The 26,879-nt window shown below is 41.7% G+C and overlaps 4 protein-coding genes and 1 long non-coding RNA gene across 6 annotated transcripts in view; 4 read left to right on the forward strand and 1 right to left on the reverse strand.

The window, feature by feature from the left end:
* aqr (aquarius intron-binding spliceosomal factor) overlaps positions 1-514 on the forward strand; it is a 41,269-nt gene extending 40,755 nt beyond the window's left edge. The window contains exon 36 of one of the 2 annotated variants that reach the window (XM_088432646.1): positions 11-514. In XM_088432646.1, coding sequence (XP_088288772.1) covers positions 11-343 — 333 coding nt within the window. In that variant the 3' untranslated portion in view covers positions 344-514. The remainder of the gene's footprint in view (positions 1-10) is intronic. The other variant, XM_088432647.1, reaches the window with a different exon arrangement.
* LOC148412701 (uncharacterized) overlaps positions 501-26,879 on the reverse strand; it is an 81,099-nt gene continuing 54,720 nt past the window's right edge. The window contains exons 4-5 of the long non-coding RNA XR_015867741.1: positions 20,463-20,584; positions 501-1,276 (exon numbers count right to left, since the gene is read on the reverse strand). This is a non-coding gene — a long non-coding RNA (uncharacterized LOC148412701). The remainder of the gene's footprint in view (positions 1,277-20,462; positions 20,585-26,879) is intronic.
* Positions 1,886-4,222, forward strand: LOC148412702 (uncharacterized). Its single transcript, XM_088433598.1, has 2 exons — positions 1,886-2,049; positions 3,528-4,222. Exons 1-2 carry the CDS (start codon positions 1,886-1,888, stop codon positions 3,745-3,747), a joined length of 384 nt encoding a protein of 127 aa, XP_088289724.1. The 3' UTR covers positions 3,748-4,222.
* On the forward strand, positions 8,819-13,922 carry LOC148412703 (actin, alpha cardiac muscle 1). The gene is made up of 7 exons (XM_088433389.1): positions 8,819-8,859; positions 9,056-9,194; positions 10,332-10,656; positions 10,903-11,064; positions 11,150-11,341; positions 12,478-12,659; positions 13,689-13,922. Exons 2-7 carry the CDS (start codon positions 9,066-9,068, stop codon positions 13,830-13,832), a joined length of 1,134 nt encoding a protein of 377 aa, XP_088289515.1. The 5' UTR covers positions 8,819-8,859; positions 9,056-9,065; the 3' UTR covers positions 13,833-13,922.
* On the forward strand, positions 15,822-18,723 carry LOC148412704 (gap junction delta-2 protein). The gene is made up of 2 exons (XM_088432649.1): positions 15,822-16,251; positions 16,571-18,723. Exons 1-2 carry the CDS (start codon positions 16,181-16,183, stop codon positions 17,469-17,471), a joined length of 972 nt encoding a protein of 323 aa, XP_088288775.1. The 5' UTR covers positions 15,822-16,180; the 3' UTR covers positions 17,472-18,723.

Raw genomic sequence — 26,879 nt, forward strand, 5'->3', positions numbered from 1 at the left:
TCGTCTGCAGCAGCAGCTAGCCAAGCCTCCGCCGCAGGTCGAGTCAGCTGACGGCGAGGCGGCGGCCCCGGAGCAAGGCCCCAAGGAGACTGACGGCCAAGATGGCGGAGAAGAGGCGGGGAAGGCGCAGGGTGTCTCTGCTGAGTCGGCTGGGAGCCTGAAGGAGGAGGAGGAGCCGGCGGACCCGAAGCAAAGCCCCATGGAGACTGAGAGCCGAGCAGTCGAGGCGAAGGGCGACGCCAAGCGGGAGGCGGACAAGATGCCCGAGCGCCCCGGACGGGACGCCGGCAGCAATGAAGACATTACGGAGCGCCCGGCGGGAGGAGACCGGCAAGAGCGATAATGGGGGGGGCGCTCAGTCGGGACTGCGCTCAGTCGGGACTGCGCTCAGTCGGGACTGCTTGAGGGGACCACGTGGATCGTCGTTTTCCGACGCCAGTAAACATTCTGTTCACCCCTGCACAATTTTTTTCCTCTTGACATTTTTTTATTCAAATAAACATGTTGAATTCTTTATTGATTCATTGGACTCAATATTAAGTGCTCAATCACAGGCACAGATTCATACATGAGTACCACTTGGTAAAAATCCAAATTTCAAAAGGGGGATGAACCAACGAGCCGCGTTGACGACTGACGACGTTTTTCACACGGTTTTCTACAAAATTCAGTTTTGAGGCGTCAAAAGACAGAGAACTGAAAATTACGCATAGTTTGCATATTTTCGTGTATTTTTTTCAAACGTTTATAATAGGTACCATCAGGCACAATAGGCAGCAGTTTTATTTTTTCAAGCTATTACGTGCAGTGATGTTGAAACCAAGGAATTACCGTATTTTCCGGCGCAGTCTCAATGAACGGGACTTTTTTGGGGAAATTTCCATTTTGAAGGGTTATGGTTACTATGTTGATAAGGCACAAGGAAAGAAACTAACCAATACAGCAAATGAGTCATTGACATCCATACATAAGGTGCACTGTCGATTTGTGATCATTTTAAAGGACCTAAATCATTTCTTTTTTCCACTCTGCTGTTTAAAATATGCGCGTAAATCACGTCTTGCACATAGGCGATATAATTTCTAATATTAGACAGCGGTGATGATATTCTAAGCTGTAAGTGAAACGTCTCGTTTACTGAAGCGGCACCACTCACCCTGTGGGTGCCACGCCCCTTCATGACATCGTTCAATGCCGGCCGGCCACGAAACGCCCATCATCCATCCATCCATCTTCTTGACCGCTCCTCCTCGTGAGCCTGCTGGGTCGCTAGTACCTACCCCAGAGCCAAAACAGGCATTTTATTCACATTAATTTGTAATCTGTAATTTAATGTATACAATACATTGTCTTTTTTGCAACTTGGACATTTTCTACGGTAAAACTAAAGCTAATAAATGAAACGTGCTTTTTACTTGGCCGACTCGGTGCAAAATCTTAACTCTGGAACCCAAACGAAATCAAAAGGCGTGGATGAGGTTGGTGTGTATTTACTCTTGCACAGACCGTGCAGGGGAGGAATTAATTTCTTCTGTCGTAAGTTTTTCTCAAGTCATGTTTATCTGTTTGGGCGGGGCTTCGAAATGCATCAATGAGGGAAAATAATACTTAGGGGATGAGGACTCAACATTGTGGCATGATTAAAATCGCCAAAGATGTTGATCACATGACTAACATTTGATGAGTGTTTAAGTCTGAAAAATACGCTTTTTAATTTGTTTACCACAAAAAACTATTTTTTTAAAGCAACCGATATTTCCGACTTAGTTTAACCCCTAAAACGCAACTAGTGGTATTCCAGCTGAATTTCGACAGCCTTTTGACTACAAGTTCTGCTTTTTTTTTTCACCATGAGGAAAAAAAAAAAAAAAAAAAGGTCAACCCCATGACTGCCATGGTAAGGTTGTGCCGTCACATGAGCGGGGAGCATTGTGCAACATCCTCCCCTTGCCTCCAAGCGCAGCAACGTTGGCCTGAATTATTTCATCGGAGTCGGCGGGCAGGCAAGCGCCGACCTGAAGACGATTCTGCCGCCGCCTTGGGCCGAAGGTGAACATGTCTTTTCTTGTCCCGCGGCAGGTATTGGCGGGCTCCTTTGTTTGCGAGGCGCTCCGCCGCTAGCGAGGCTTGCGCTGCGCGGGTTTGCCTCATCCGAGTGCGCGACTTGTTGCACAGGAAAGATTTACACTTAGTCTGGTGCAAACGTCTCGTGTGGTTACGTGCTTAACGCTCTGCCATAGTGAAAAATCAAATGGTGTAGAAGACTTGAGAGATCATACGTAAATGGGCGAGTGGTGAAAAATGCCTTACTAAACTGTCTGTTTTTTAAAGGGCTTAGTATACATGGGTTTTTTTTTGTTTATTTTGGGGGGCCCTACTTTACAAGCCTCGCACCCCGAAAAACACTATACTAAAAATGGTTGAAAAAATTTATTTTAATTTATTTTAAAGCCTGAGTATACATTATTGTTGTTTTTTTACTTTACGAAGTAAGGTATTAAAAAAATAAAAACAACTTCCAATCATTTTCAAGTAAACGCTTGATTATGTGTGGTTGATACTTTTTTATAGGCGTGACTGATAAAAAAAACAAAAAAAAAATCTTCCCAAAAAATGCCTTACTATACATGGTCCGTTTCTGGAGTATTTTTTCTCAAAAGCCCGAATATCTTTTTTTTTTTTTTTTTTTTTTTACATACATGGTCTTTAAAAATCTCTTCATGGTCATTTTTATGTAACACCTTACTATACATGGTAGACTTTTTATACATACTACATAATTACAACCCTAATTTAGTATATAAAATGCCTTCCTTTTGGAGGTTACTTTTTTTTGCCACTTCAGTGTACATAATTTTAACTTCACTATACACGGTCATTAAAAAAAAAGGAATAATCTTACTCAACATTCCCATTGATTTTAAAGTAAAGTAATAATCTTACTCAACATTGCCATTGATTTTACTGAGCATCTTACTATTCATGGTCTTTTAGTCTTCATGTTATGCCTGTTTTTTTAACATATGGCCATTGTTTATTTTTATATCTTCTGTGTGTGTGTTTTGTCTTTCCATTTTTAAGATATTTCAATTGAAAAATTCCTCATGATAAAAGATGTATCACTTCTACAACTCAGCACTTTGGTCGAGGTTTTGTTTTTTTTTTCACTCAAAGCCCGAGGGCAGTTGCTCTCGACCACATTTTCCACAGCGTTATCTTCGAGACAAAATTACAACAACATTGCGGACATTGCATGGGGAATTAATTTGCGTCTGTCTTGGTGGTTAAGGGCTCAAACCAACCAGAAATTGAAAAAAAAGCGAGAAAACATTTGGCGTAAAGCCAGTCATAGAGAGTTTCGAAATAAATCACTGCTCTCAACACAGGTTTCGCAACGCAATATTCGGTGGGGATTCGAGTGAGCGCCAGGACCTCCAATAGAAAAGAAGTAATTGGACCGAATTTGGAGAATTTTGGGGGTTGCTTTTCCAGTTTAATGGAGGTTTGGGTTTTCGGTTTCAGAGCAGGATGGCAAACGCGGGCTCGTGCCTTTGGTGCCTGGCGTGGCTGGTGCTGCTGCTGTTCTTGGGCTGGCCGGCGGGCATCACCCTGGGGGGTCTCTACGGCCTGATCAGCCCCCTCACCACCTGCCTGGGCCTGGACCGCCTGTCCGACCTGCTGCTGGAAGGCGCCAACCTGGGTCGCACCTGCGCCCTCAACATGAGGCAATGCAAGCCGCTGTGCTGAGCGCCGGACTGGGACCGCGCTCTGGCTTGTAAATGCCCACCCTAACGCCATTAAACTCCTTTCCAACTCCTGTTTTTTTTGCACATCCAAATTATTCTCACTTTTTCCGCTAGTCCGAAAAACCTTCAAATGTTTCTCCAAAAGGTCTGCCGAACTTTTTCGCCGTTCTTTATTCATGTTGGGAGGGAGTGTTTCTATTCGTGGAAATTGTTAGTCGGTATTTGAAAGCTCTTCTAAACATATTGACGCTGGGGATTTACGCCTGGCTGACTTGTTTAACGCCACAAGGAGAAAAACAAAAGTACTCAACCTCGATTTCTCCTTCAGACTTTTTCTCTTAGCTCCCTTTCACCTTTCTTCCATATCTTTATTTATCTCTTTTTTGTTTGGAATTCATTTTATTTTAGATTTATTTTTATTTACCTCTTGATTTATTTTGAATGGATTAAAACGTGGTAAATGTGCTGGAAAGTGACTTGACGTCTTGGTTAACTCATTTCTGTATGAAATAATTCAGGATTAGAAGTAGTTTAAAAAAAAATGGCAGACAAAAAAAAAAAAAAAAAAAAAAATACTTGCCTTTTTGAGACCTCGCGCCATCCCAGGCACTTTGAAAGCACGGCCTAATCAAGGACAACAAAGTATTTAAAATATTGTTTTGACATCAAAGTTTGTGTTTTTGCTGATTCCAAACATCCCGGGGACAGACGGCATGTGCCAGAAGATTAAAAAGGAAAAAAACAACAACAAAAAAAAACAGGAGCAGAATACGCCTGAAGGCAAACACACAAGGTATAAATAATGAAATGAAACTGAAAGTGAACAAGGAAACCATCATACAAAGTTTTAGATGGAAAACAATGTCATATTTTAAGGATTTTAGAAACCCTTTTTACCACGCAAGAATGATATGAAATTCATTATTATTTTTTTTATTATTATTATTTAAAGATTATAACGTTTTGTCATATGCATGTACTATCACACATTGAAATTATTTTTCTGTTCACTTCCGAGCGGACTACATTTCATAATCGAGCAAATAATAAGGTAGGCAATAAAACAAAAACATAAAGATACAGCAATAATGGCAGTAAAAATCAATCACTAATAAATGTATAGACTTACATTTTTACAGAGATGAATGCATTTTATCTTGGAGTTTGAAATGTCTGACTGCATTTAAATGCGCCATACGTCCATCCTGATTCTTTAACTGTTTTGTGTTTTGTCATTAGTAGATAGGTTAGGTTATGTCGTGGCAATAATTTGGGAAAAAGAAGTCGCGAGAGATTGCATCGAGTTAGTCGAAACGCAAACTCTGAGGAAAATTTCAAAATAAAAGCTTGGTAAGACGATTTTATTCAGGTCCTTTATTGAAGTTAGCCTACGTTGCGCGTCGATGGTGTGTAACATCATAACCGTAAACAAATCTGTTTGTGATGATGCTTACTGTAAAGTTAAGAATGAAGTTTAATAAAAGGTGAATCAGTGTATTATTTTCCCAGCGTTACACTGATGGATGCTTGGAGCTTGCGTTGGTTACGTAAGAGGTCAACAAAGCAGAGAGGTCATCGCTGGGGGTCCGCTGACAACAACGTATGATTCACGGCATGCTGTGTCCCTTTTTTTTTCTTTTAAAATCTCGTCCTCCTCCTCGTCAATGTCGCGCGGCAGAAAACGTCCAACGATTCCTACGCCATTGGCCCATTTCCTGCTACGTTTGGCGGCGAGGCGCAATGTCACCCCACGTGCCTCCATCTTTGCCCGGGCGGCGAATAAAAGCAAAATATGGCACATGTCACAACAAGGCACGTCCCCTCGGCGCTCGCTGTGCTGACGTCGCAAACAAAAGAGATGTTGTCAGCATGGGGAAAAAAGCTCTTCTGGGAGGGTGGGAACGATTTTGTTGTGGTGAGCAAATTTGCCAATCCGGTAAAGTTGATTTTGGACGTCTTTTGCCGTCAATAGTAGCGAGAATTAATTTTTAAAAAAGCCTGTAAAATTGTACTTCTGATCACGAACTTCTCTTTTTACGAAAAATTCGGATGACAAAAACACTTCTTATTCCTATTTCAATTTCATAAATACTGCTTATAAATACCCTAACCCTAACTCTTGAGCATCTAACCCTATCCCAAACCCTAACTACTAACCCAAACCCTACCCTAACCCTAACCAACCTTAAATCTAAAGCCTCTAACCCTAACCTAACCCTTAACCTAACCCAACCCCTAACACTATACCCTACACCTAACCCAACCTAACCCTTAACCCTAACCCTAACCCTCAACCCCAAACCATAACCGATGGAAACGATGGAAATGGTCCCCAAGGCGAAGGGAATGCTTAAATGGCGTGAACGTATAAAGTGAAAGCTCAAAGTGTGAAATGTTAAATCTCGCATTGGGAATGAATGGGGGAATCTTCCCATTGAACATGAATTGTGAAATAATAAAGGGTGAAAAATATGGATTTATGGGAAAATATTGGAATGTATACATTACTGGAATGACTGGAATGATCCCTAAGGCGAGATGAATGAGCTAAATAGCGAAAATATGAAATGTGATAGCTGTAAATATGAAATATAAAAATCACCCAAAGTTAAGTCAATGGGATCTTTGGCGTGGAAAACAAAGAAATTGAGGTAAATCTGTGAATAATTATAAAGACAAAAATAGAAGCAGTCATCGCACGATTAATTGGAGTAATATGAAATTGGAACGGTGTGAATCAAAAAAACTTGGAATAAGTTGAAACGCGTCAATAAACGGGCGGAATAAAAAAAGAGGAATAACTGAAGGCTCTTGCCTTCACACAATTACATATGTAAGGATATGTCTGACGTCACTGAAGATGTTGAGGGGTTGAAAGTAAATCTATATTTATATTTGACGACGTTCAAAGTCAGCCCAAGTTGGCTGATATTAAGGCCGGGCTAGCGAAAAATTCTTCAATTCTTGAAGCAAAACACTGAAAACATGCAAGGACAGATCAAAATTGAATAGCAAACTATTTCCATTCCTTTCTTTCTTACACACACGCCATCTGCATAGGGATTGCTCTTGCGTGCCATGCAATACAAGAGCCATTTCCCATGGGGGACATGCTACTCTCAACAATAACAATCCAAGAAGCTCATTCGACTTTTTCAACTCTATCAATTGCTTGCTAACCTTCCCTATTGCCATATATGGGCAAAAAGCAGAATTCGGAAGGGTATTGTTGTTGTTTTATGTTTTTCACTTACAATAGTTTAATTAGAAAGCACTTATTACTGCAGTTATGCGTTCAATCATCTCAGAAAAATGACAAATGATGAAATGAGAAAGATTCTACATCCACTGGGGGCCTGCCGCAGCTCCAGGATCAGCGATGGTTTATTTATGTCCGAAAAAGAATGTAAGCATCAAACTGTTTTTCTTTTGAGGTTGGGGGGGGGGGGGGGGGGGGGGGAGTCTTGGTGGCCCTCTTTGTGCCCGGGGGCCTTGAAAGAGGCAACAGCTGCAGACGCCAGCTGTTTGACAAGTGCTCCACACTCGCGCCGCTATAGTGGCGCTACTGTGCGCCCGCAAAGTCAAACCTGATCCCACCCCAAAAATAAGCGCAACAAAGACGCTGTAAAATAGCTCGGGACGTCCGCGGAAAAGTAGGAGGAAATTGTGCCGGTTGAGCATTCAAATACCATTGGATGTTTATCCATTAAAACGGAATATTTTCAAATAAAAATAAGACATTGGCAACTGATTTTACTTTGGAAAAACAATGAATACATTTTTTTATACCCTAAGCATTGATTAGTGATGTAATTGTTAGTAAGCTCTCAATATTTTTACATGAAATACATTTTGAAATACGCTGAATAGTAAACATAAAAACGTTATTTTCCCTTTAAAGTTACGGGTTTGCGCAATCATTTCACATGCTATATATCACTAATTCAAACCATTAAGAGATCATTGAAATATCGCTGCGAATGGGCCAAAAATGTCACAATTTGAAAATCATCGTTTTCAAAAATCCATACTATTGTTCTGCCTACATTTGTTTTTTTCTTTTTTTTTACATTTTTTTCTAGTGTTGCTCAATTTCATGCTGAATTGCTAATGATTGAACAGATTTGCCATTTTTGGGGTACCCTCAAGAAATACATTGGAACCAGTATTATGTATATTTATTACTTATTAAACCTTAGGGATTAAAATTTAAATTAACAGTTCAAAAATTCAAAGATGGTTGATTGGCATGTGGTGTTGGTTTATTTTGAGTTTTATAGTCATAGGCATAGTAACAATACACAATCATATTCATATTCTATTTACTTCCCCAAGTGGACTTTCATTCCACACAATAGAGCGAATAATAAAGTAGCCAATAGTAGGCGATAAAAACGGTAAGGGGGCAATACGATATTTTCTACAAGATGCTATTTTGAAGTGTAATATACACAATCAAACTGAATAGTAGGCTGTTGGCTTGTTTTGCATTTTTTTCCAGAGTTATGAAGTTCAATCATTTGTAGAAAAAATCTAAACAAGACTTCAACCTTGAACTTTCAAGCACATTGTTTCAATGTTTCAATTGTCATAAAAGATGAAAGCAAACTATCTCAGTAGCCCCACCTACAGTTGGGGGGGGGGGGGGGGGGGGGAATCCTGGTATGTTTGGCCTAAGTCTATGAAATTTGATAGGTACATGTATAACCATGTACACAAAAAGTCAGCTAGCCATATGCTAAAATGTAGCGCTGTCGATTTTTTTTACTCCTTTTTTTACATATCTTAAATATGAGCTTTTTGACATCATAAGATGGAAACGGGGACATTACTGAAGGTGAGCCTTAAGTGTTTAATCAGGAGTCGGAGTCAAGATCCAAAGAAGAAACTTGTCTTGGTCCATCTGTGCCGTCGTCCATACATGGCACAGATGGACTTCCCCGTCCTTGTCACGCCATTCATGGAGCGCAGTTGTCAATGGCGCGGCGGGCTACCATATACGGAGAAGGCACAGCCCCCCGTCTCGGGCTATAAAAGCGGCCGACCTGACGCTCTGACACCCCCCTCCCGGCCGAGACTCTCCCGAGGTCCCAAGGTGCCCAGTTCTGATCCGGTGAGTACGGGGACCCGGGGCGGGGCGGTGTGGATTAAAGCCGAGAAAGTGGAATCAGAAGCATGTCATCACTTCTTTGGAACCATTTTAGCTCTTCTCCATTCATGGGCTTTTCCTTGAGATGCTAAGAAAAATCCAATGGGGATCCATTGAAGTAGAAAGTTCCAAAAAAACAAAATTTGTTTTCTGGTTTCAGAGGTGACACCATGTGCGACGACGACGAGACCACCGCCCTCGTGTGCGACAACGGCTCCGGTCTGGTGAAGGCCGGCTTCGCCGGGGACGACGCTCCGCGCGCCGTCTTCCCGTCCATTGTGGGACGCCCTCGTCACCAGGTAACTTGATTGGCCATTGCGGCCAAGAATTGCGGACTAGAATTCGGCAAAATTTGTGATACAAAATCATGCCCGGTAGAAGTTTCCTTTTCATTGCAAAGACTGCAAGAAAATTAAGGAAGTACAGTAGTATGCAAACGTAAACAACAAGAGAGGCACTTTTGTGCAGGCTCATTTTTCAGCTGTAGCTGAGGTAATTTAACAAAATGCAAGCAGCTTGTGTTCGCAGTGGTGATTGGCGGGACTATTGTTTACAAACTGACTCCGTATACGGCAATATATTACCATTCATTTCTTCAACTAGAAAACCTTGTGGCATTATGTTACATATATAGGAAATTCCTTTGATTTTTTTTGTTTGATATCATAAATAAAAAAAAAAAAACACTAGGTAGCTGAAATTTCCAGCAGATGATTAAAACATGTAAGATTTAAAAGTGCAACGATTCGGACATTTCTATATGATTGCAGCTGGACGTGCGAGATTTTGTGTACGCAAATAATAATTGTCCAAATTTGGGACCATTTAAACCATTAACCATAATGACAATTTTCGAGATGCATTTTAATAGGATTTATGACAAATTTTCCTGCGATTTTTGCAATATTCAGTTGAGCGGTGGTCAAACTATGTCAGCTAACAAAAAATTCTTTGTTGACTTGTTTATCACCTCAAGACAGTAGGTGGCGGTAGAGACCAGTTAATATCTATGTCTTTAAGGGTCATCATCACGTCACAGACTACAGACTGACCATACCGTTTTTCAATTTTTTTTGTGAATGGTAATAAATCTAATAGTAATAAATCTTATGCTAATGAACAATTTGAGAGGTTGAAGCAAAAAAAATATTCATGACCCATAATAATTTTTCACGTTTCGAGACAAGTGACGTCAGAGCCACAGAGGACACATTTAGCTCAGCCTGGTATGTTCAAAAGTAGCAACCGCAACTGCTAGCTAGCGGCTAATTTATGCTAAGCACCGGCAACAATTACCGTGCGGTAAAACGTTTGCATAATGCTGTTGCCCAAGCAGCCCCCCAAAAATGGATCTAATGCTCCGCAGAGACGAGGAACATCATGGCGTTTCGATCCGGCGATGTCTCAGAGTAAAGGGTTCCTCCGTGTTCTCTCAGGGCGTGATGGTGGGCATGGGTCAGAAGGACTCCTACGTGGGCGACGAAGCCCAGAGCAAAAGGGGCATCCTGACCCTCAAGTACCCAATCGAGCACGGCATCATCACCAACTGGGACGACATGGAGAAGATCTGGCACCACACCTTCTACAACGAGCTGCGGGTGGCCCCCGAGGAGCACCCCACCCTGCTGACCGAGGCGCCCCTCAACCCCAAGGCCAACCGCGAGAAGATGACCCAGATCATGTTCGAGACCTTCAACGTGCCCGCCATGTACGTGGCCATCCAGGCCGTGCTGTCCCTCTACGCCTCCGGCCGTACCACCGGTACGTTGCCCGCGCCCGGATGGGAACTTGTCAAAAATATGATTGGTTGTTCCTCTTCGGGCACTGTGGTTTCTTGTTTGTATGTTTTTGAATACAAATGTTAAAACTAGCCGCCGGAAAACTGAAAAAAACAAAGTCAGAGGCTTCATTTTCTACCGTCAAGTGTTCAGGAGCATTGAAACAAAGGACGCAAACTGAAGTACGCTACTTTTGTAACTTTTGCTGGCGCCGCGGTGTGACGGTCAGGTATCGTGCTGGACTCCGGAGACGGCGTGACCCACAACGTACCCATCTACGAGGGTTACGCCCTCCCCCACGCCATCATGCGTCTGGACCTGGCCGGGCGCGACCTCACCGATTACCTGATGAAGATCCTGACCGAGCGCGGCTACTCCTTTGTCACGACAGGTACGCCTTTCGCCCCGTCCCAAATGTTTTTTTTTTTTTTTTGCTTTCCTTCCGCTCGGCTAACGGGAACATCCTGACCCGGCAGCCGAGCGTGAGATCGTGCGTGACATCAAGGAGAAGCTGTGCTACGTGGCGCTGGACTTTGAGAACGAGATGGCCACCGCCGCTTCGTCCTCGTCCTTGGAGAAGAGCTACGAGCTGCCGGACGGGCAGGTCATCACCATCGGCAATGAGCGCTTCCGCTGCCCCGAGACCCTCTTCCAGCCGTCTTTTATCGGTGCGTAGAAAACAATCGGCAAAAGGTCACTCGCGGACCCGTGTTCAAAATTCAATCATCATAAAGTAAAAGGCACTAAAAGTTCACATTTTTTAATATGTACATAGAGAAATCGTGCTAAAAAAAGTGATTAAAATCTTTTTCTTTTCTACTACCGATTTTTAACTCCATAGCTCTGGAAAGCTCTTGAGAAAAATGCAAAACAAACTTTTGCAAGGTTATTTTGAACGACTTTTGTATTTCAATGCTTCAAAACAGGGAATTTCTGAAAAATTAGCATGAAAAATGAAGCGATTGCATTTTTGTTGTTTACTTCCTGTTTGCCCGTACGCAAATAACAATTACCGATTAATGAGCCAATTAATTATAAAAACCATAATAAATTAAATAGCATGTTTCCTCCCAGTGCATTTCAATACGTGTCAATCATATGCAGATTTTCACTATTCGTGGGTAACTGAATAGCAGTAGATACTAGTAAATACAAATGATAAAAAAATAAAAAATAAACGTTCCTTTTCAGTTCATGGAATGCATTGCATGCGCAATTAAAGACGGTACAGGACATCAATTTAGATTTGTGTTACAAGTAGTTCAATAGCTGTCATTTTGAACATATTTATGCTTAATTTAAGTTGCATGTATTTTACGAATTCAAAAATAAACAAATTGTAACAAATTGTCACCCCTAACTATTAATACAATAATTATTGAGAAATGTTTTGACCATTTTTGGGTCATTTTCTTCCACATCATTCTTGCAGTATTTTCGCCAAGGACTGGCACTTAGAGGCATGTTGAACGTTGACACGTTGTGACCATCTGGGTGAAATTTCAGCTCCCTAGTGAACCACCACCGTTTTAAATTAGTGCCATAATAATCAGTTTAATTTTCAACCACTAATAGATGCCAAGCACAGTAGATGCTTTTCACTTTTCTTCCGTGAAGCTAAACTTCTCCATCACGTTTGATCGCGTCTTATTTAAAGCGGTCGCATATCGTCGGCATTCGCTGGCGCCGGCTGCTGGGGGAGCCGTCGGCCGTAGCGGCTGCGACAGCAGCTGACGGCGGAGTGTTTTTTTTTTGCGGCGTGGGGGTCGCGGGACGCGCGCGAGGCTAAGCCGCTCTCGCGCAGGCATGGAGTCGGCCGGCATTCACGAGACCACCTACAACAGCATCATGAAGTGCGACATCGACATCAGGAAGGACCTGTATGCCAACAACGTCCTGTCGGGGGGGACCACCATGTACCCCGGTATTGCTGACCGCATGCAGAAGGAAATCACCGCTTTGGCCCCAAGCACCATGAAGATCAAGGTAGCCAAAGTTATTTTGAAGCTACTCAACTATTTTACAGCAAAAGCGGCTCGATATCAAAACATCCTGGCGCATTCCACAAAGATGGAGAAAAAGTACAAATAAAAACACACGTGGGACCGTGATACTTATCAACTACGTCAAAATTTAGGAATACACATGTATATTGTTTCTATAACGTTGATTTACAATTTAGTTTTTCATAAAATATGCCCAAATCCCTTTTTTACAATCCCACCCCACAATGATGGCAGTGGTAAAAATTGTATAGAATATTTATTTATATATTTATTCTGACGTGTTCATACTATAAGCTGCACCTTTTTTCTAATGATTTGAACCCTGCGGCTTATACCCTTTTTTTTTTCTAGTCATCAGGAGAAAAGTTAAGTTGTTAATTTATGATACGACTTAGAAATAGAACTAAACAGATGTGCAGCTGTGCTCTAAAAGAGTTTTAAAAATATAGTATTAAAAATATAAAACAATATGTGTATACTGAATAAGATCTTGTATAAAATTTGTGATTTGTTTTATATGCATATATACTGTAAGTATATTGCATATTTGAATGATGTGCAATGTGTTTATACGCTCACTAAAATAATCAATCAAATAAACAAAAGATTGATTTTGAGTTTGAACTGCCATCTAAATCTGTCTTGTTGAAAATGGCCGGCCATCCATATTTCTACAAATATGGAGGCGTGTTCAGCCTGTTGAAGATGGGATGTTGTTGTTAAAAAAACAAGACGAAAAAAAACACACTTGTGGCTTACAATCCGGTGCGGCTTATCCATGACAAAGATTTTTTTCTCAATTTTAGCAGCTGCGGCTTATATAGGGGTGAGGCTTATAGTCAGAAAAACATATTTATTTATTCAAGAAAATTATGAATACGCTGTAAAAAAATGAGCTGTTTTACTGTAAAACACTAGCTACTTGGTTAAATCTACATCTGTGGTAAAAAATGTTATTATAGTCGGAAAGAACACGGTAAATTGTCTAATGCTTTTCGCTCGCGCTCAGATCATCGCGCCCCCCGAGAGGAAGTACTCGGTGTGGATCGGAGGTTCCATCCTGGCCTCCCTGTCCACCTTCCAGCAGATGTGGATCAGCAAGCAGGAGTACGATGAGGCGGGACCATCCATCGTCCACAGGAAGTGCTTCTAAGCCACACCCCCTTCAGATTCTTTTGCTACCGTTTGTTTACAATTTCTACATGTATAGCTTTATAAATAAACAAGAAGCCAGGACCTGCAAGGCGTGCGTGCCTCTTTGTTTTATTCACGGCGCGCTCGGGCGGTTTCGAGTCCCACGAATGAGACCGCTCTTAAATTAAACGTGGATAAAAATATGAAAGTGTCCTTTGTTCACGTGATTGGCGAATAAAGGTTATTAAAGATTTGAATTAGAAAAGATTAGCGCGAGCGGAGAGGATAAGCCACCGCGCCACGTTTCATTGAGGGAAAACACAGGCGGTCATGTGACCTTACTTAATCCCCTTTGGTACATTGATGGACAAATCTCACTCTTGCCTACTTTCATCATCATCATAATCATAATAATAAATTAAAAGGTCTAATATCATTAGAGTCAAGCCAATGTTGTTTTTTATCGTGATCAAATGCGCTACGATTTCTGCGCGATCTTTAAAACAAGCCAGCATCTGCGATCTAAGGGCCTGAACATGGCTCTGCGGGGTCTGTTAATATGAATTTTCATTGTTTATTTTTTGGGGTAATACAAACATGTCATTTCTAGAAAATTGTCCACCATAGTTTGATCCAAAAAATGGTTTTCATTACGTGTTCCAGCTGTTCCCAAGCTACCCAAGTGAAAGGCATCCAATGTGTAGTCACTCTATCCACCACTAGGGTTACCGGAAGTGCAAAGCAGCAGGCTACACTATAGAAAATTCCCATGAGCTACATGGAATACACAATGGAGAGTAATTTTTTTAGAAAAATGCATATGAATGAAACAGTTATTGTATTTATCGACTCCTCTAGATGGCATTCTCTGTTAAAGAATAAATGGGGCCCAAAGGCTGACGCTTGAGGGACTCCCCGTGGCCATAGCCGTGAAACGTCTTCAATCTTCCTGAGAATCGGCCTGATCTTTTGTCCACTGAAGTGAACAATTGTTGTTGATCATAACATACCCTACTAAAGTCCTTAAAACAAAAAACAAAAGAGGGGCAAGTGTTGATCCTTGAGGGATTCCCCATGGCCATACCCCACGTGTATGAAATGTGCTATATACTCCTGGGACTCAGTCTATTTGTTTGTGTCCACTGTAGTGGGCAACGGATTATGGTCCTATAACTTTGGAGCTACCCAACTAAAGTCCTCCTGTTCTAATTAGAGGACATCCTGGACTTCCCATGCGTTTTTCTGGGAGGCTATTAACTATTCTGTCTTACTGAGGGAGAATGGACACCACAGTAGACACATATGACACAAATTTTGGTTTGTAAGAAGATGTAAACAAAGCTACATAGCCTTGTCAAGTCATTGTAAAAAAATAAAAATAAATAAAAATTCAAATTTCAAGCTAACTGCTAACAAGCAATGAGAAACTCTTTAGGCACACGGGCTAACAGTTAGCATCTGTGGTGTGATGTCGTTACCCTTTAAATAGTGACAGGTAAAATAAAGCTTTGTGATGATTCATGAACCAAATGATATACTTATTTGACTCCTCGAGATGACAGGCTTTAAAAAAACAAAAGGGGGGCAAGGATTGATCCTTGAGGGATACTCCTTGTGTATGAAATGTGCTCAATTTGGAGCTACCCTACTAAAGTTCCATCGTGCAAAGTAGATGACTTTTCCGATCTGTTTCGCTGGGACGCAATTAACCTTCCTGTCTTGTTGAGACAAAATGGACACAAATGAATAGGCTGTGTCTCAGGAGGATATGACAAAGGATTAATGAAATAATTGACGATGTAAGTGTCCCTTCAATGCGACACATATTTCACTGTAGCGGCCCTGTGCATAAAACTCTATGTTCAAGTGAAGTGAATGACTCCCAACCGGAATCCTCGGGCGCGCGAGTCTGTGCGCGTGAGGACGAGGAGGAGGAGGAGGAGCAGGAGGAAGAGGAGGTGGTGGGGGCAGTACTTAAAGGCGGATTAACGCTGGCAAAGACATTCAACGCCAGCTCCCCTCCACGCGGACACCCGATGTGAGGACCGTGCGCATCGGAGGGTTTAGGAGTCAACCCCCCCTTTCCCTCAACCCCCCTACCTACTTGCTGCCTATACCAGCACCACATGACGGGGGGGCAACGTGGCGGCGGCGGTGCGGCGGTGCGAGCGCGCGGCACACAGACAAAGAGACGCTCGGCGCGGCGGGATGCGCTCTGACGCCAGGCTTGGACTCTTTTTCAGGGGGAAGTAAAATTTAAAAAAAACAACTACTAAAGAAAGCCAAGAAGATCTTTTTCTTTTTTTTCTTCATTTTTCTGGGACCACCACCACTTGTGCCCTCTTCTGCTCCTCCGGATGCTCAGAAATGGGGGAATGGACTATACTAGAGAGGCTCCTGGAGGCTGCTGTCCAGCAGCACTCGACCATGATAGGAAGGTAAGGCGAGAAGAAAGGACAAGAGGGACACAGCAGCCTCCAGGATCGTCTTTAGCATGGTCCACAATCCCCCCCCCGGCTATCGTCTCGTGCACCCCCTCCTCCCCCCCACAGGACCCATGTCTGTGCACCCCCTCCTCGTTTTTTGGTGTGTGTGTCGTGGTTTGCACTCTAGATGTTGAATTAGGGTAGACGGGTAAGGCAAACAAAAAAAAGCACTTCAGAACCGGACAGCTCCCGAAAGCCACCCGAGACGTCTTTTGTCCTCTTTGAAACGAGTTCACTTGTTTGCACTTGTTTTTTCTCCTTATTGAAAAAGGATCCTGCTGACGGTGGTGGTGATCTTCCGGATCCTGATCGTGGCCATCGTGGGCGAGACGGTGTACGATGACGAGCAGACCATGTTCGTGTGCAACACGCTGCAGCCGGGCTGCAACCAGGCGTGCTACGACAAGGCCTTCCCCATCTCGCACATCCGCTACTGGGTCTTCCAGATCATCATGGTTTGCACGCCCAGCCTGTGCTTCATCACCTACTCGGTGCACCAGTCGGCCAAGCAGAAGGAGCGCCGCTACTCCACCGTCTACCTGACGCTGGACAAGGAGCCCGACTCGCTGCTCAAGCGCAGCGGTCTCGGGGGCGGCGGCGGCGGGGGCGGCGGCGGCGGGGGCGAGGACTCGGCCAAGAAGATCAAGAACACGGTGGTGAACGGCGTGGTGCTGCAGAACAGCGAGAACTCCACCAAGGAGGCCGAGCCCGACTGCCTGGAGGTGAAGGAGATGCCCAACTCGGCGGCCGCCAGAACTACAAAGTCCAAAATGAGGCGGCAGGAGGGCATCTCGCGATTCTACATCATCCAGGTGGTGTTCCGCAACGCGCTGGAGATCGGCTTCCTGGTGGGTCAGTACTTCCTGTACGGCTTCAACGTGCCCTCCGTGTACGAGTGCGACCGCTACCCCTGCATCAAGGACGTGGAGTGCTACGTGTCGCGCCCCACGGAGAAGACCGTCTTCCTGGTCTTCATGTTCGCCGTCAGCGGCTTCTGCGTGGTGCTCAACCTGGCCGAGCTCAACCACCTGGGCTGGCGGAAGATCAAGACGGCCGTGCGCGGCGTGCAGGCCCGCCGCAAGTCCATCTACGAGATTCGCAACAAGGACCTGCCGAGGATGAGCGTGCCCAATTTCGGGCGCACGCAGTCCAGCGACTCGGCGTACGTCTAAGGAGGACTGCCCCCCCCAGACCCCCTCCCCCCCGAAAGCGCCCCTCCCCACACATTTGGAACTTCTGACCATTACGCACGCCTGAATCCACATCATGACTTGGGCAAGTTTGACCTCCCCTTTCTTTCCATGAATTCTGGGCTTGGATTACGCGTGCGCCGGTTTGCTAATTTACGGCGAAGATTGCACTGACGCGTCATTTTTTTTATTTGCATTTGTACTTCATAAGAGCAACCGTGCGTTGACAACGACACACAATGGACACTTCATTAGGTACACCTGTCATCATTCTATTTTTTAGACCTATTAACTCTATCCATGACTGTGGTCGTCAAAGAAAAACCACAATATTTGAATTTGTATACCTTAGACGTACCTAATAATGTGACCAAACCCCCTTTGAAAATGCACTAAAAGGAGGGAAACACCTGAAAGCTTGATCCAAAAACGTGCTTTTTTTCCCCCCATCTCCGCCTGTAGTTAAATGACACCGTCAAAAGGACACTAACATATCCATATACATATAGATATAGACATAAATATATAAAGACATACATGTGGGTGTTTTCGTTGCCTGTGTCACACCACTTGACCTTAAACATAAGAGCCGGATCCATTGCTTTCTTATATCAGCCGTCGCTGCAAACGCTAACGTCTGTTGACTTTACCTTAATGTTTGATTTTGTAGGACACACCAAAGCGCCCGCAGGTTTTATTATTATTTGTTCAGCGGTTTCTCTTTTTTCTGTGTTTTTCTTTACGTGTAATCAAGTGCCATACTTGTATATAGACATGATATAAATGTATACTTATACATAGTATATATATATAAAGTATATATATATATATATATATATAAAAAATCTAAAAATGAAATTCACCATCAACGAGAAGCTTATTTCCCCTGCTTGTACGCTAAGTGATGCTAATTTTTTAAAAATGCATTTACTGTTATTGCAACGACAAAAGAAATCCATATGCACAGCTTTATTTCAAAAGTGGGGGAAGTGAAGAAGTCGATTTTTTTTTTTTACATGGCCCCCAACACACACACACTCAAATCAAAATGCTCCGAATCGGAAAAATAGCACAAATTAATTTTTCTAAATAAAAAAATATCCAAAAAACTGCTCTGGTGCTACGGTTTTGCTTTGTTTTTCAAAGAATGATTTGAAAATGTAACCAAAAAAAAAAAAGACATCAGAATAAGGAATGCCGAGCAAATAAAAAGTGGGATTCATGTACACCACAAGTGTGTGAGCTGCCGTGTTTTTGACACTCTCACTGTATGCGCCGCGTGTATGTGTGCGTGCGTGGCCTTGGTGCAGTAGCCACGCCCACTCCACTGCGGGACACACCTTTTACCCGGCTGGTGCCGCATCACTGATGCACAAGTCAGTACTATGCTGGATGCGGCGGACACAGCATTAGGTTTAAGCTAGCGCTGGGATTCGACTCAAAATCACGAGTCACTTTTGATTGACACGGTGGAACCAGACTTTTGGGGACCCGATTTCTCCAAACAGGGCACTTAAGTCAAATAAACGCCTCCCTGGCGTCGTCATCCGCTTTTCCCATCAAGGTATTTCCAGTAACGACCTGGTCTAACGGTTATTAACGACATGGGTAAGACCATTTGAAATCGGTTGCTAAGTAAAACAGCAGCACCTACCGTGGAGGGTAAAAAATATCTTAGATGAGTCATGATCTTAGCACTCCACCTGATGTGTGATTGCTCCACGTGTTTATTTTATGTCAATAGGAGGGGCGTGATTGGTGAAAATGCAAGCAGGGAAAAAGCCCCCCAAAAAATATATACTCCTATTTAATCCATCTATTCTGAAAATTGAATGTGTTTCTTTTACCAGGTTTTATTGTAATATATACATATACATTAAGATGTTTGTGAAATGAATGTATGTGTAGATAGTTCATTAGACAATTGTATTGTTAAATATTATTCTAAAGTAATTTACTTACATTTACAAAGTGCAATAGCTGGTATTATGTATGATATGCACATTTTATAGCAACATAGTGCTTCCTCTTTTTTCAGGGCGGGGGAACGTTCCCCAAAATACCCACAGTAACCAGAAAACAAATAAACAACTAATTAACTAAGTAAAAAACTAATTAACATTCCCACAATAACTGAAATTCACAACGTAGAGCTTGATTTTTTTTGTTGCTTTTGTTCTCTTTTTTTAGTCGTGTCTCTTGTTAAAAAAATTTTCAAATTTTGAAAAAAAATGAAGCATTCATAAGTGATTTTTTGCTTTACTTTCCTGTTTTAAATTTGATTTTTTTGGTTAATAAATACATAAAAAATAGTTTATATATATATATATATATATATATATATATATATATATATATATATATATATCAACTGTATATATTATTTTTCTGTTTATCATGAAAAATAGAGGTAAATCTCTTCCAGTAGGAAATAAATACATAAAAATTATATTTTTTATTTGAAAATTAATACATAACTATTATTTTTTGTGTGATATGACTTAAAAAGCGGAAAAATATTATCAAAAATATCAACGAACCCACAATATGTATCATAAATTAAAATTAATTTAGTTTTTACATAAAATCCCTATTTTTCGACTGGTCGTCTGACTCAAAAAGAAGAAAAATTGCAAGAAAAATAAGGACGAAACATTTAAGGTCGCGAATGTAAATTCGCAAAAAGCGAAAGCGTGAGTGTGGGAATACCATGCATTTTTTTTTTTAAGTTAATAATTTATACCCCCGTCTAATAATTGACTTCTTATTTGACCTGCATTACACCTCAAGGTGGAATTAGATTTTGTTGTTGTTGTTGGTCCTCGTGCAGCCCATTTTGGGTCCGCCCACCTTTCATTTGTCATTCGCGATTTGACGACGAGGAAGTGTGCTCCCAGAAGGTCAGGAAGCGAAATAGAGGAAGGGAAGCCCCTCCTCCTAAATTAAAAAAAAAGAAAAGAAAAAGCTACTTGCTGTGGGCCATTGCAGGTGATGAGTTGAAGGCCGGCGTGACTCCGCAAAATGGCGAGGAATCGAGCAGCGGCACAAGAAGCGGCGGCGCGTCCGTCTCCCGTATGCGCTCCTTCAACTTGAAGCTTGAAAAAGAAAACAAAAAAGAAAATAAACATGACTTTGATGTCCCACTCTCTTGTTGCTCACAGTTCACAAGTGCGACAAAATGGAGGAGCAATCAGCGTCCGTCACGATGACAAATCGCCGCCGCGGAGAGCCGGGACGTTTTTTTTTTTTTTTTGACGTCTTTTCATCTGGTTCCATCGCTCGCCTCTCAAACGGCAAGAAAAATGGCAGAAATAATTGGGCTGTGGTGCAATGCGATTACGCACTGTGCCATGCATTTTTTTTTTTTTTTTCCTTTTCACATCACGCAGGACTCGGCAATGATTACACAGTGTACCTGAACGCCTCATTTAGGATACATAAAGACAACAAAATGATACACTGTCAAAATCTAACTGCTTACTTTGACCATCAGGCCGAAATTTATAGCGGGTATGAAAAGTCTACACACCCTTTTAAATTGTAGATTTTTGTAGTTAAAAAAAAAAAAAACAAAAAAACACAAAAAAATAAAGCTTTCAATTAAAATCTTATGTACAACTCAACTGAAAAATATAACAGTGGTTGCATAAGTGTGCACACCCTTTTTGAAATGGAAAGTGAGTATATTAATCACATCTAATACTCATGTGAAATGGGAGTCAGCACCAGCAGTGCCTTTATTAACTCCAAAAAAATGTTTTAGGAGGCTTTCCTTGACATTTTTTTTCTTTTTTATAACCGTTACGGGCGGACAACGATTACATCATTAAAGCCTGGCATTTAAACTGAGATAAAATGAATTTATGCCACCCTACCTTTCATGCGGATATGACAAAATGATCAAAAAGTAGGATTTTTGCAACGTACATGAATCAATACCAAATTTTGTAGGGATTAACTTAATTGTCGAATTAGTTAATAACGTAACCCCAAATCATTAGTAGCAATCAGTCGTTGAATTTATGTATTTATTAGTTCGTGTCAGCTTTTCTGTAGTCTGTAGTTTGTGACGTGATGATGACTTCAAGACATAGCCATGAACTGGTCTCTACCGCCATCTACTGTCTTGAGGTGAAACACAAGTCAACAACAAAAGTTTCTGCTTGCTTACATAGTTTGACGGCCGCTCAACAGAATGTTTCAAAATTCGCAGCAAAATCAATGTTATGAATCCCTTTAAAATGCATCTCAAATATTGTAATTCTAATGGTTTTCTATGGTCCAAAATTTGGACGATGATTATTTCTGCACACAAAATCTCGCATGCATAGCTACTATCACATAGAAATGTCAGAATCATAGCATTTTGAAATTTGACATGTTTCAATCATCTGCTGGGAATTTCAGCTCCCTAGTCTTTATTCCCCATTGATTCTTTTGTTATCATAAAAAAGTAATTTCCATAATTTGTAACATAATGCCACGAGGGTTAAATAAACAGTACGCAGCTCCCGTATTGTATAACGATAATAAAAATGTACGTGAACTTTGCAGAGGCCGTATTATTGCACTCGACTTGCACTGGATTGTTCAGGTGTAGCGAATAATGACCTCAGCAGCAGTGAGCCACTCTGACAAGTGCAGCAGAAGGCAGCGTAGTAGGAGCTATTTTTGGGAGCAAAGCCACCAATCCCACCTTCCGATGTGTAATTCAGCTGCGTTGATGAAAGATTAAACATGTGCTATAGCGCGCGCCGGCGTGCGGGACACGCGCACCCGCAGCTGGGGGACCTTCTTAATCCACGATGTTCACAGGGGAGGCCAGCGCGCAGTATTTGAAATTCCACACGGACAAAAGAGATGCGCACAAGCGTGTTGTCACTATGCTTACACAGATGCGGAGCCCGACGTGGCTCACCGCCTCCGTGAGCCAATCCCGGACCATGTACTGTAAATCTCCGGCTCATGAATATATTTGCTGTGAAACCTGGATGGAATGCGGAAGTGGGCCTTTCCCTTGATGGATAGCGGTCCGGGGGACGCTGACATGTGGTAGTTATCCCCGGTCTGGTATGGTGCTCACCGTTTTCCATAAAGTCCTTTGCAGTTAGTTTTGTCATGGAAATTCAACTTTGTGGAGCTTTTAACCATACCGCAATGAGAAGTCCACACCCTAAAAAAAAACCCAAACTGTTTGAAGCATTAATTACTGTATGTACCATATTTTCCACACTATAAGGCACACCTAAAAGCCTTCATTTCTTTAAAAAGCTGATGGTGCGCCTTATAATCAGGTGCGTCTTATATATGAATCAATATTGAGATTCATAGATGGGGAATGAAGTGATAAAGTAAGCTTTACCTGTTTCTTTTGTGTGTTTACAGTTGAAAAAGGTTGCTCAAATTGACATTGAGCTATTATGCTATTGAGAGTTTAGAGTTATTATTTGAGTTATTATTGTTATTACTTTGAGTATTACTGTATTGTAATTGAAAAAGTTTTAAAATATGTCATTATTATTATTTGCGCTTTATAATCCGGTACACCTTATATGTGGGAAAAGATTTAAAATACGTCATTAATTGAGGGTGCGCCTTATAGTGCGGAAAATACGGTATATTTTTTATATTTGTTAGTTAGAATTTTAAAAAAATAGATATTTTTTTCAACATTAAATCGCCTGTATTACAACTGTAGAAGCTGTTCTTCCTGGCCATAAGAATATGTACAAAGGAGTCGCCTTGTCAAATATTTTTATCCTCACAAAAAAAATGAATGATTTCAGTTTTGGTGTGCTACACCACAATTGTGAGCTGTTCCTAATATTCTAGTTACCGCCTTGCGTTTTTGCGGTGTCTCATCTTGCCGGGGAATCAATCCCACCTTCCGTATTGCTTGACTTCATTTGCTTTTCCATTTGTGGCGAAAACAAGAATCTGTTCCCTTGCGTCTTCCATCCAACTTGAAAAGAAGATGCCTGGCTGAGGGGCGAATTGCTTTGATTGGGCCTTTTTTCCTTTTTTTTTTTTTTTTTCTCCCTTGCAAATAGAGTGCGTGAAAGGGGGACAAAACCAAATTGCGCCAAGTCAAGTCTATTTTCACGCACTCGGGCAGAAACAACAACGTTAGCGCACCAACTGTAGCGTATTGCGGCAATATGGAAACACTGGATATGGGGCACATGAGGGGGAGGACACGCTAACACATTTTGCACACTTAACTTTGTTAAAAGCAAACATTGACTTCTTCTATATACACCACCTATCAGCATTTTTAGAAAATTGAATTCAAAGCTGAGCAACGGTGAAGGCAACACTTTCAGGGAATTATATTGTGAAAAGTTCTCAAATTTGCATTCGTGCCTCTGGAGTGCAGGTCCAACCACCATTATGAAATTAAACAAACAAGTACATTTCCAGTCTAATTTTGAAAATATGCTTCTGTTACTTACAAAGGGGCTAATTGCATAATAATTGCCCACACACAAGGTTGCTCCATAGCACAATCAGATAAAATGGGCTGCGCCTGGGGTGGAAAAACCTTTGATGTTTCCATATTCGGTTTTTCAAATCGATAGATGGGAAAGCAAATGAAGTCAAAATTAAATAAAAATCTGAACATTGGCTTCCGATAAGATCGATTTCTAACACAAAGGATCTTTCTAGTCTAGTTGGCGTTCCGGTTCGGCTCCAGATTGGCGCACATCCACAGGCGGATTTAAGTACGCGGTGGGCAAATATTACTTGCCGCCACTGACAGATTGTTCTACCTGACAGAAGATTAATTTCTCATCCACTTTTTAAAAAATGTGACCCCGCCCCTAGGGATTAAGAACATTAGCGGATTATACGCAGATTTGCCAAAAGGTTCATTGTGGGATGGTCAACACCTGGACCGGGACACCATGCACCCAAACAAAAATTCATACCCTCCGCCACATTCAATTTGATTATTCTTTTTCAACAGTACACCGATTCAGGTTAACTTGATGTCAAACAGGCTGACATTGAACTGAAATGATTCTTTTTATGACAGAAATGCAATTTTTATGATGGAGTATAATAAAATGCTCAGATCATTCGTCATCCAACTCAATATGATTAATAACAAAGAAAACTTGAGAAATAAATCAAATAAAAATGGAAAAAATAGATACATTTCATGAATTAAAAAAAAAGTCACAGTTCTTTAAACGCAATTATACATCTACCCCTGAGTTACGTAGATGATGGCGGTCCAATTATAACACATGGTGTTAAATATTAAAATGATACATTTACGGTACTTTTAGACGCGTTTCTTCATCGTCTATCAAATCACCTACTGTTACGGTTATCGGGGGGATGTTGTCCATCCAATTTGTTTGAGATAATTTGCTGATCATCTTACTTGGGATGTTCTTTAGCGTAAGACAAGTCAAGCCGTATTTTCCTTTTCATAATGCGTCCAAGTCCGCCAAAAAAACTATCCACTCTAAAGTGGATGCATATTAGGTATATATAATAATTTTAAGGACATATTACTTATTTAGCAAATTAATGTTATTCAAACACGTGTAAAAAATTGGTCTGTTTTGAGTTATGCTGTTATAGATGGACCCCCCCGAAAATATGAGAAAAAAAACCTCGTACTTTTAGAGACACGCTTTGGCGGCTACATTAGCATCTTTGTTGAAATCGTTAGCTGTGGCCATTGCAGCTGGGTGCTTTGCATTTATGTGGTAGGCTAAACTTAAACTCTTTCTTACAAAGAACGAATATCACTTTATCTAAGATGCCGTCAGGGCGTTCTTTAAAGATAAATTTGCCGTTCATCGAATCAAAAACTCACACGCGCGCTTCCATTTTTATGTCTTTTGTTCACAGTATCAGGTTATGCCAAACACAATGACAGCCAATCGGCGACCTTTTTTTTTCTAACCCCAATGACTCAATGACTAATTGTGCTCTGAAAATATTTGATTTCACTTTTTACTGGTCTTAATATTAGTTTCAGTACTGTAAAAAAGCAGTTTATAAAGGCAGCCATTTTGACATCTCGTCCCGGCCCTCATTAGTTTGCTTGCATTGCGATGCAGCGCCGCGTCCGCGATCAACAAACAAAAACAATTTCCTTCCAGTAACAACACTCATTTCTCCGCAGAGGTGACAGTTCATTCCGACGCCTTCTCCGTACGCCCGCTCGCCTCCCCCGCCCGCCGGCCGGCGCCGCCTAATAGCCTCGCGCAAGACACGGCTCCATTGTTCCTGATGAATGTTTAGGTTCTGCGCCATTACGCGGCCAATAAAAATCAACGGCTGGCAGGCCTTAATCAGACGCCGGGAACATTGGCGGGACAATTGGACTTGATACGGAGCGGCGGGAAAGATAGAGGAGACACAAGTATTGATATTCATTTACAGCCGGCGACACTAAAATACAGTCTCGTGTGGAGGACCGAAATAAATCGCCACAATGTGCAGGGGAGAATTCCCAGCTTGTGAGCAATGCGCAGCGGGGGAATTAAGAAAAGATAGAAAATAATACGAGATATGACGAGAAATATGACCGCATTGACAATGGATTTTTTTTTTTTTGCAGCAAATCCCAGGGGAATTGTAAGATTACACAATGTGGGATGGACTCATTGAATAGGCCTCATCATCTATTCTATCTCCCTGCGCTTTACCTTTGGACTTTGTTTGAACCAGAGACATTTCCACAGGCTGCCACTGATCCGTTTTTTTTTTCTTTCATGTCTTTCTTGCTATCTTTTTCTTTTTTTGTAGTCTGTTGCTCCCTTCACCTTTTCTTCCGCCTAATCCTTCTTCTCTCATTGTGATGCTTTTGCCGTATTGTGAAAAGCCCGCTTTACCGCGCCGCTCAAAAGAGTTTTCTTGATGCCTCCATTTATTATTTTCGAGGCACAAGCTTTGAAGCAAAAGTGAGACGGCGAGGCTTTCTGCGCTTGTTGCGTTTGCTCGCATTTGCATATTCAAACAGGATGTCCCAAAAGTCCATTTCTGTTTTCTGTTTGTTTTCAGGTTTCATTCAAAACTGAGAAAAAAAAAAAACAAAGAATGATTTGTGAGTTTCTATTCCTTCCTCCTTGTTCAGTCGCAGTGATTCCTGTGTAACATACAGAGATGGCTGCGAAAAAGACAGACGAACTCTCGTGTTGTTTTGATAGAATAATTTGCTGTCAAAACAAAATTGTATACATTTATATACGGTTATTATCGAACGATAGCCTTGCAGGAACACTGATAGAGACAGACACATCAACAAAAAACAAGAAAAGGACATGTGGCGTCCCCCCAGGCTCTGTTTTTAGTCCTCTATTGTTCCACACTCAGACAGCAAGGAACGAAAATATCTCTTATATGCAGATGACAAGCAGTTCTACATTC

The sequence above is a fragment of the Hippichthys cyanospilos genome, chromosome 14, assembly GCF_059441005.1.
Source record: "Hippichthys cyanospilos isolate Australia breed blue-spotted pipefish chromosome 14, RoL_Hcya_1.0, whole genome shotgun sequence".
NCBI lineage: Eukaryota > Metazoa > Chordata > Actinopteri > Syngnathiformes > Syngnathidae > Hippichthys > Hippichthys cyanospilos.

Excerpts from the sequence above, each read along its gene's own strand:
- LOC148412703 (XM_088433389.1), top strand. The coding sequence starts at position 9,066 with ATGTGCGACGACGACGAGACCACCGCCCTCGTGTGCGACAACGGCTCC. Across the intron at positions 11,065-11,149 it reads CTACTCCTTTGTCACGACAG|CCGAGCGTGAGATCGTGCGT; the intron begins GTACGCCTTTCG and ends CTGACCCGGCAG. Across the intron at positions 11,342-12,477 it reads CTTCCAGCCGTCTTTTATCG|GCATGGAGTCGGCCGGCATT; the intron begins GTGCGTAGAAAA and ends GCTCTCGCGCAG.
- LOC148412702 (XM_088433598.1), top strand. The coding sequence starts at position 1,886 with ATGACTGCCATGGTAAGGTTGTGCCGTCACATGAGCGGGGAGCATTGT. Across the intron at positions 2,050-3,527 it reads GCCGCCGCCTTGGGCCGAAG|GATGGCAAACGCGGGCTCGT; the intron begins GTGAACATGTCT and ends GTTTCAGAGCAG.
- LOC148412704 (XM_088432649.1), top strand. The coding sequence starts at position 16,181 with ATGGGGGAATGGACTATACTAGAGAGGCTCCTGGAGGCTGCTGTCCAG. Across the intron at positions 16,252-16,570 it reads CACTCGACCATGATAGGAAG|GATCCTGCTGACGGTGGTGG; the intron begins GTAAGGCGAGAA and ends TTATTGAAAAAG.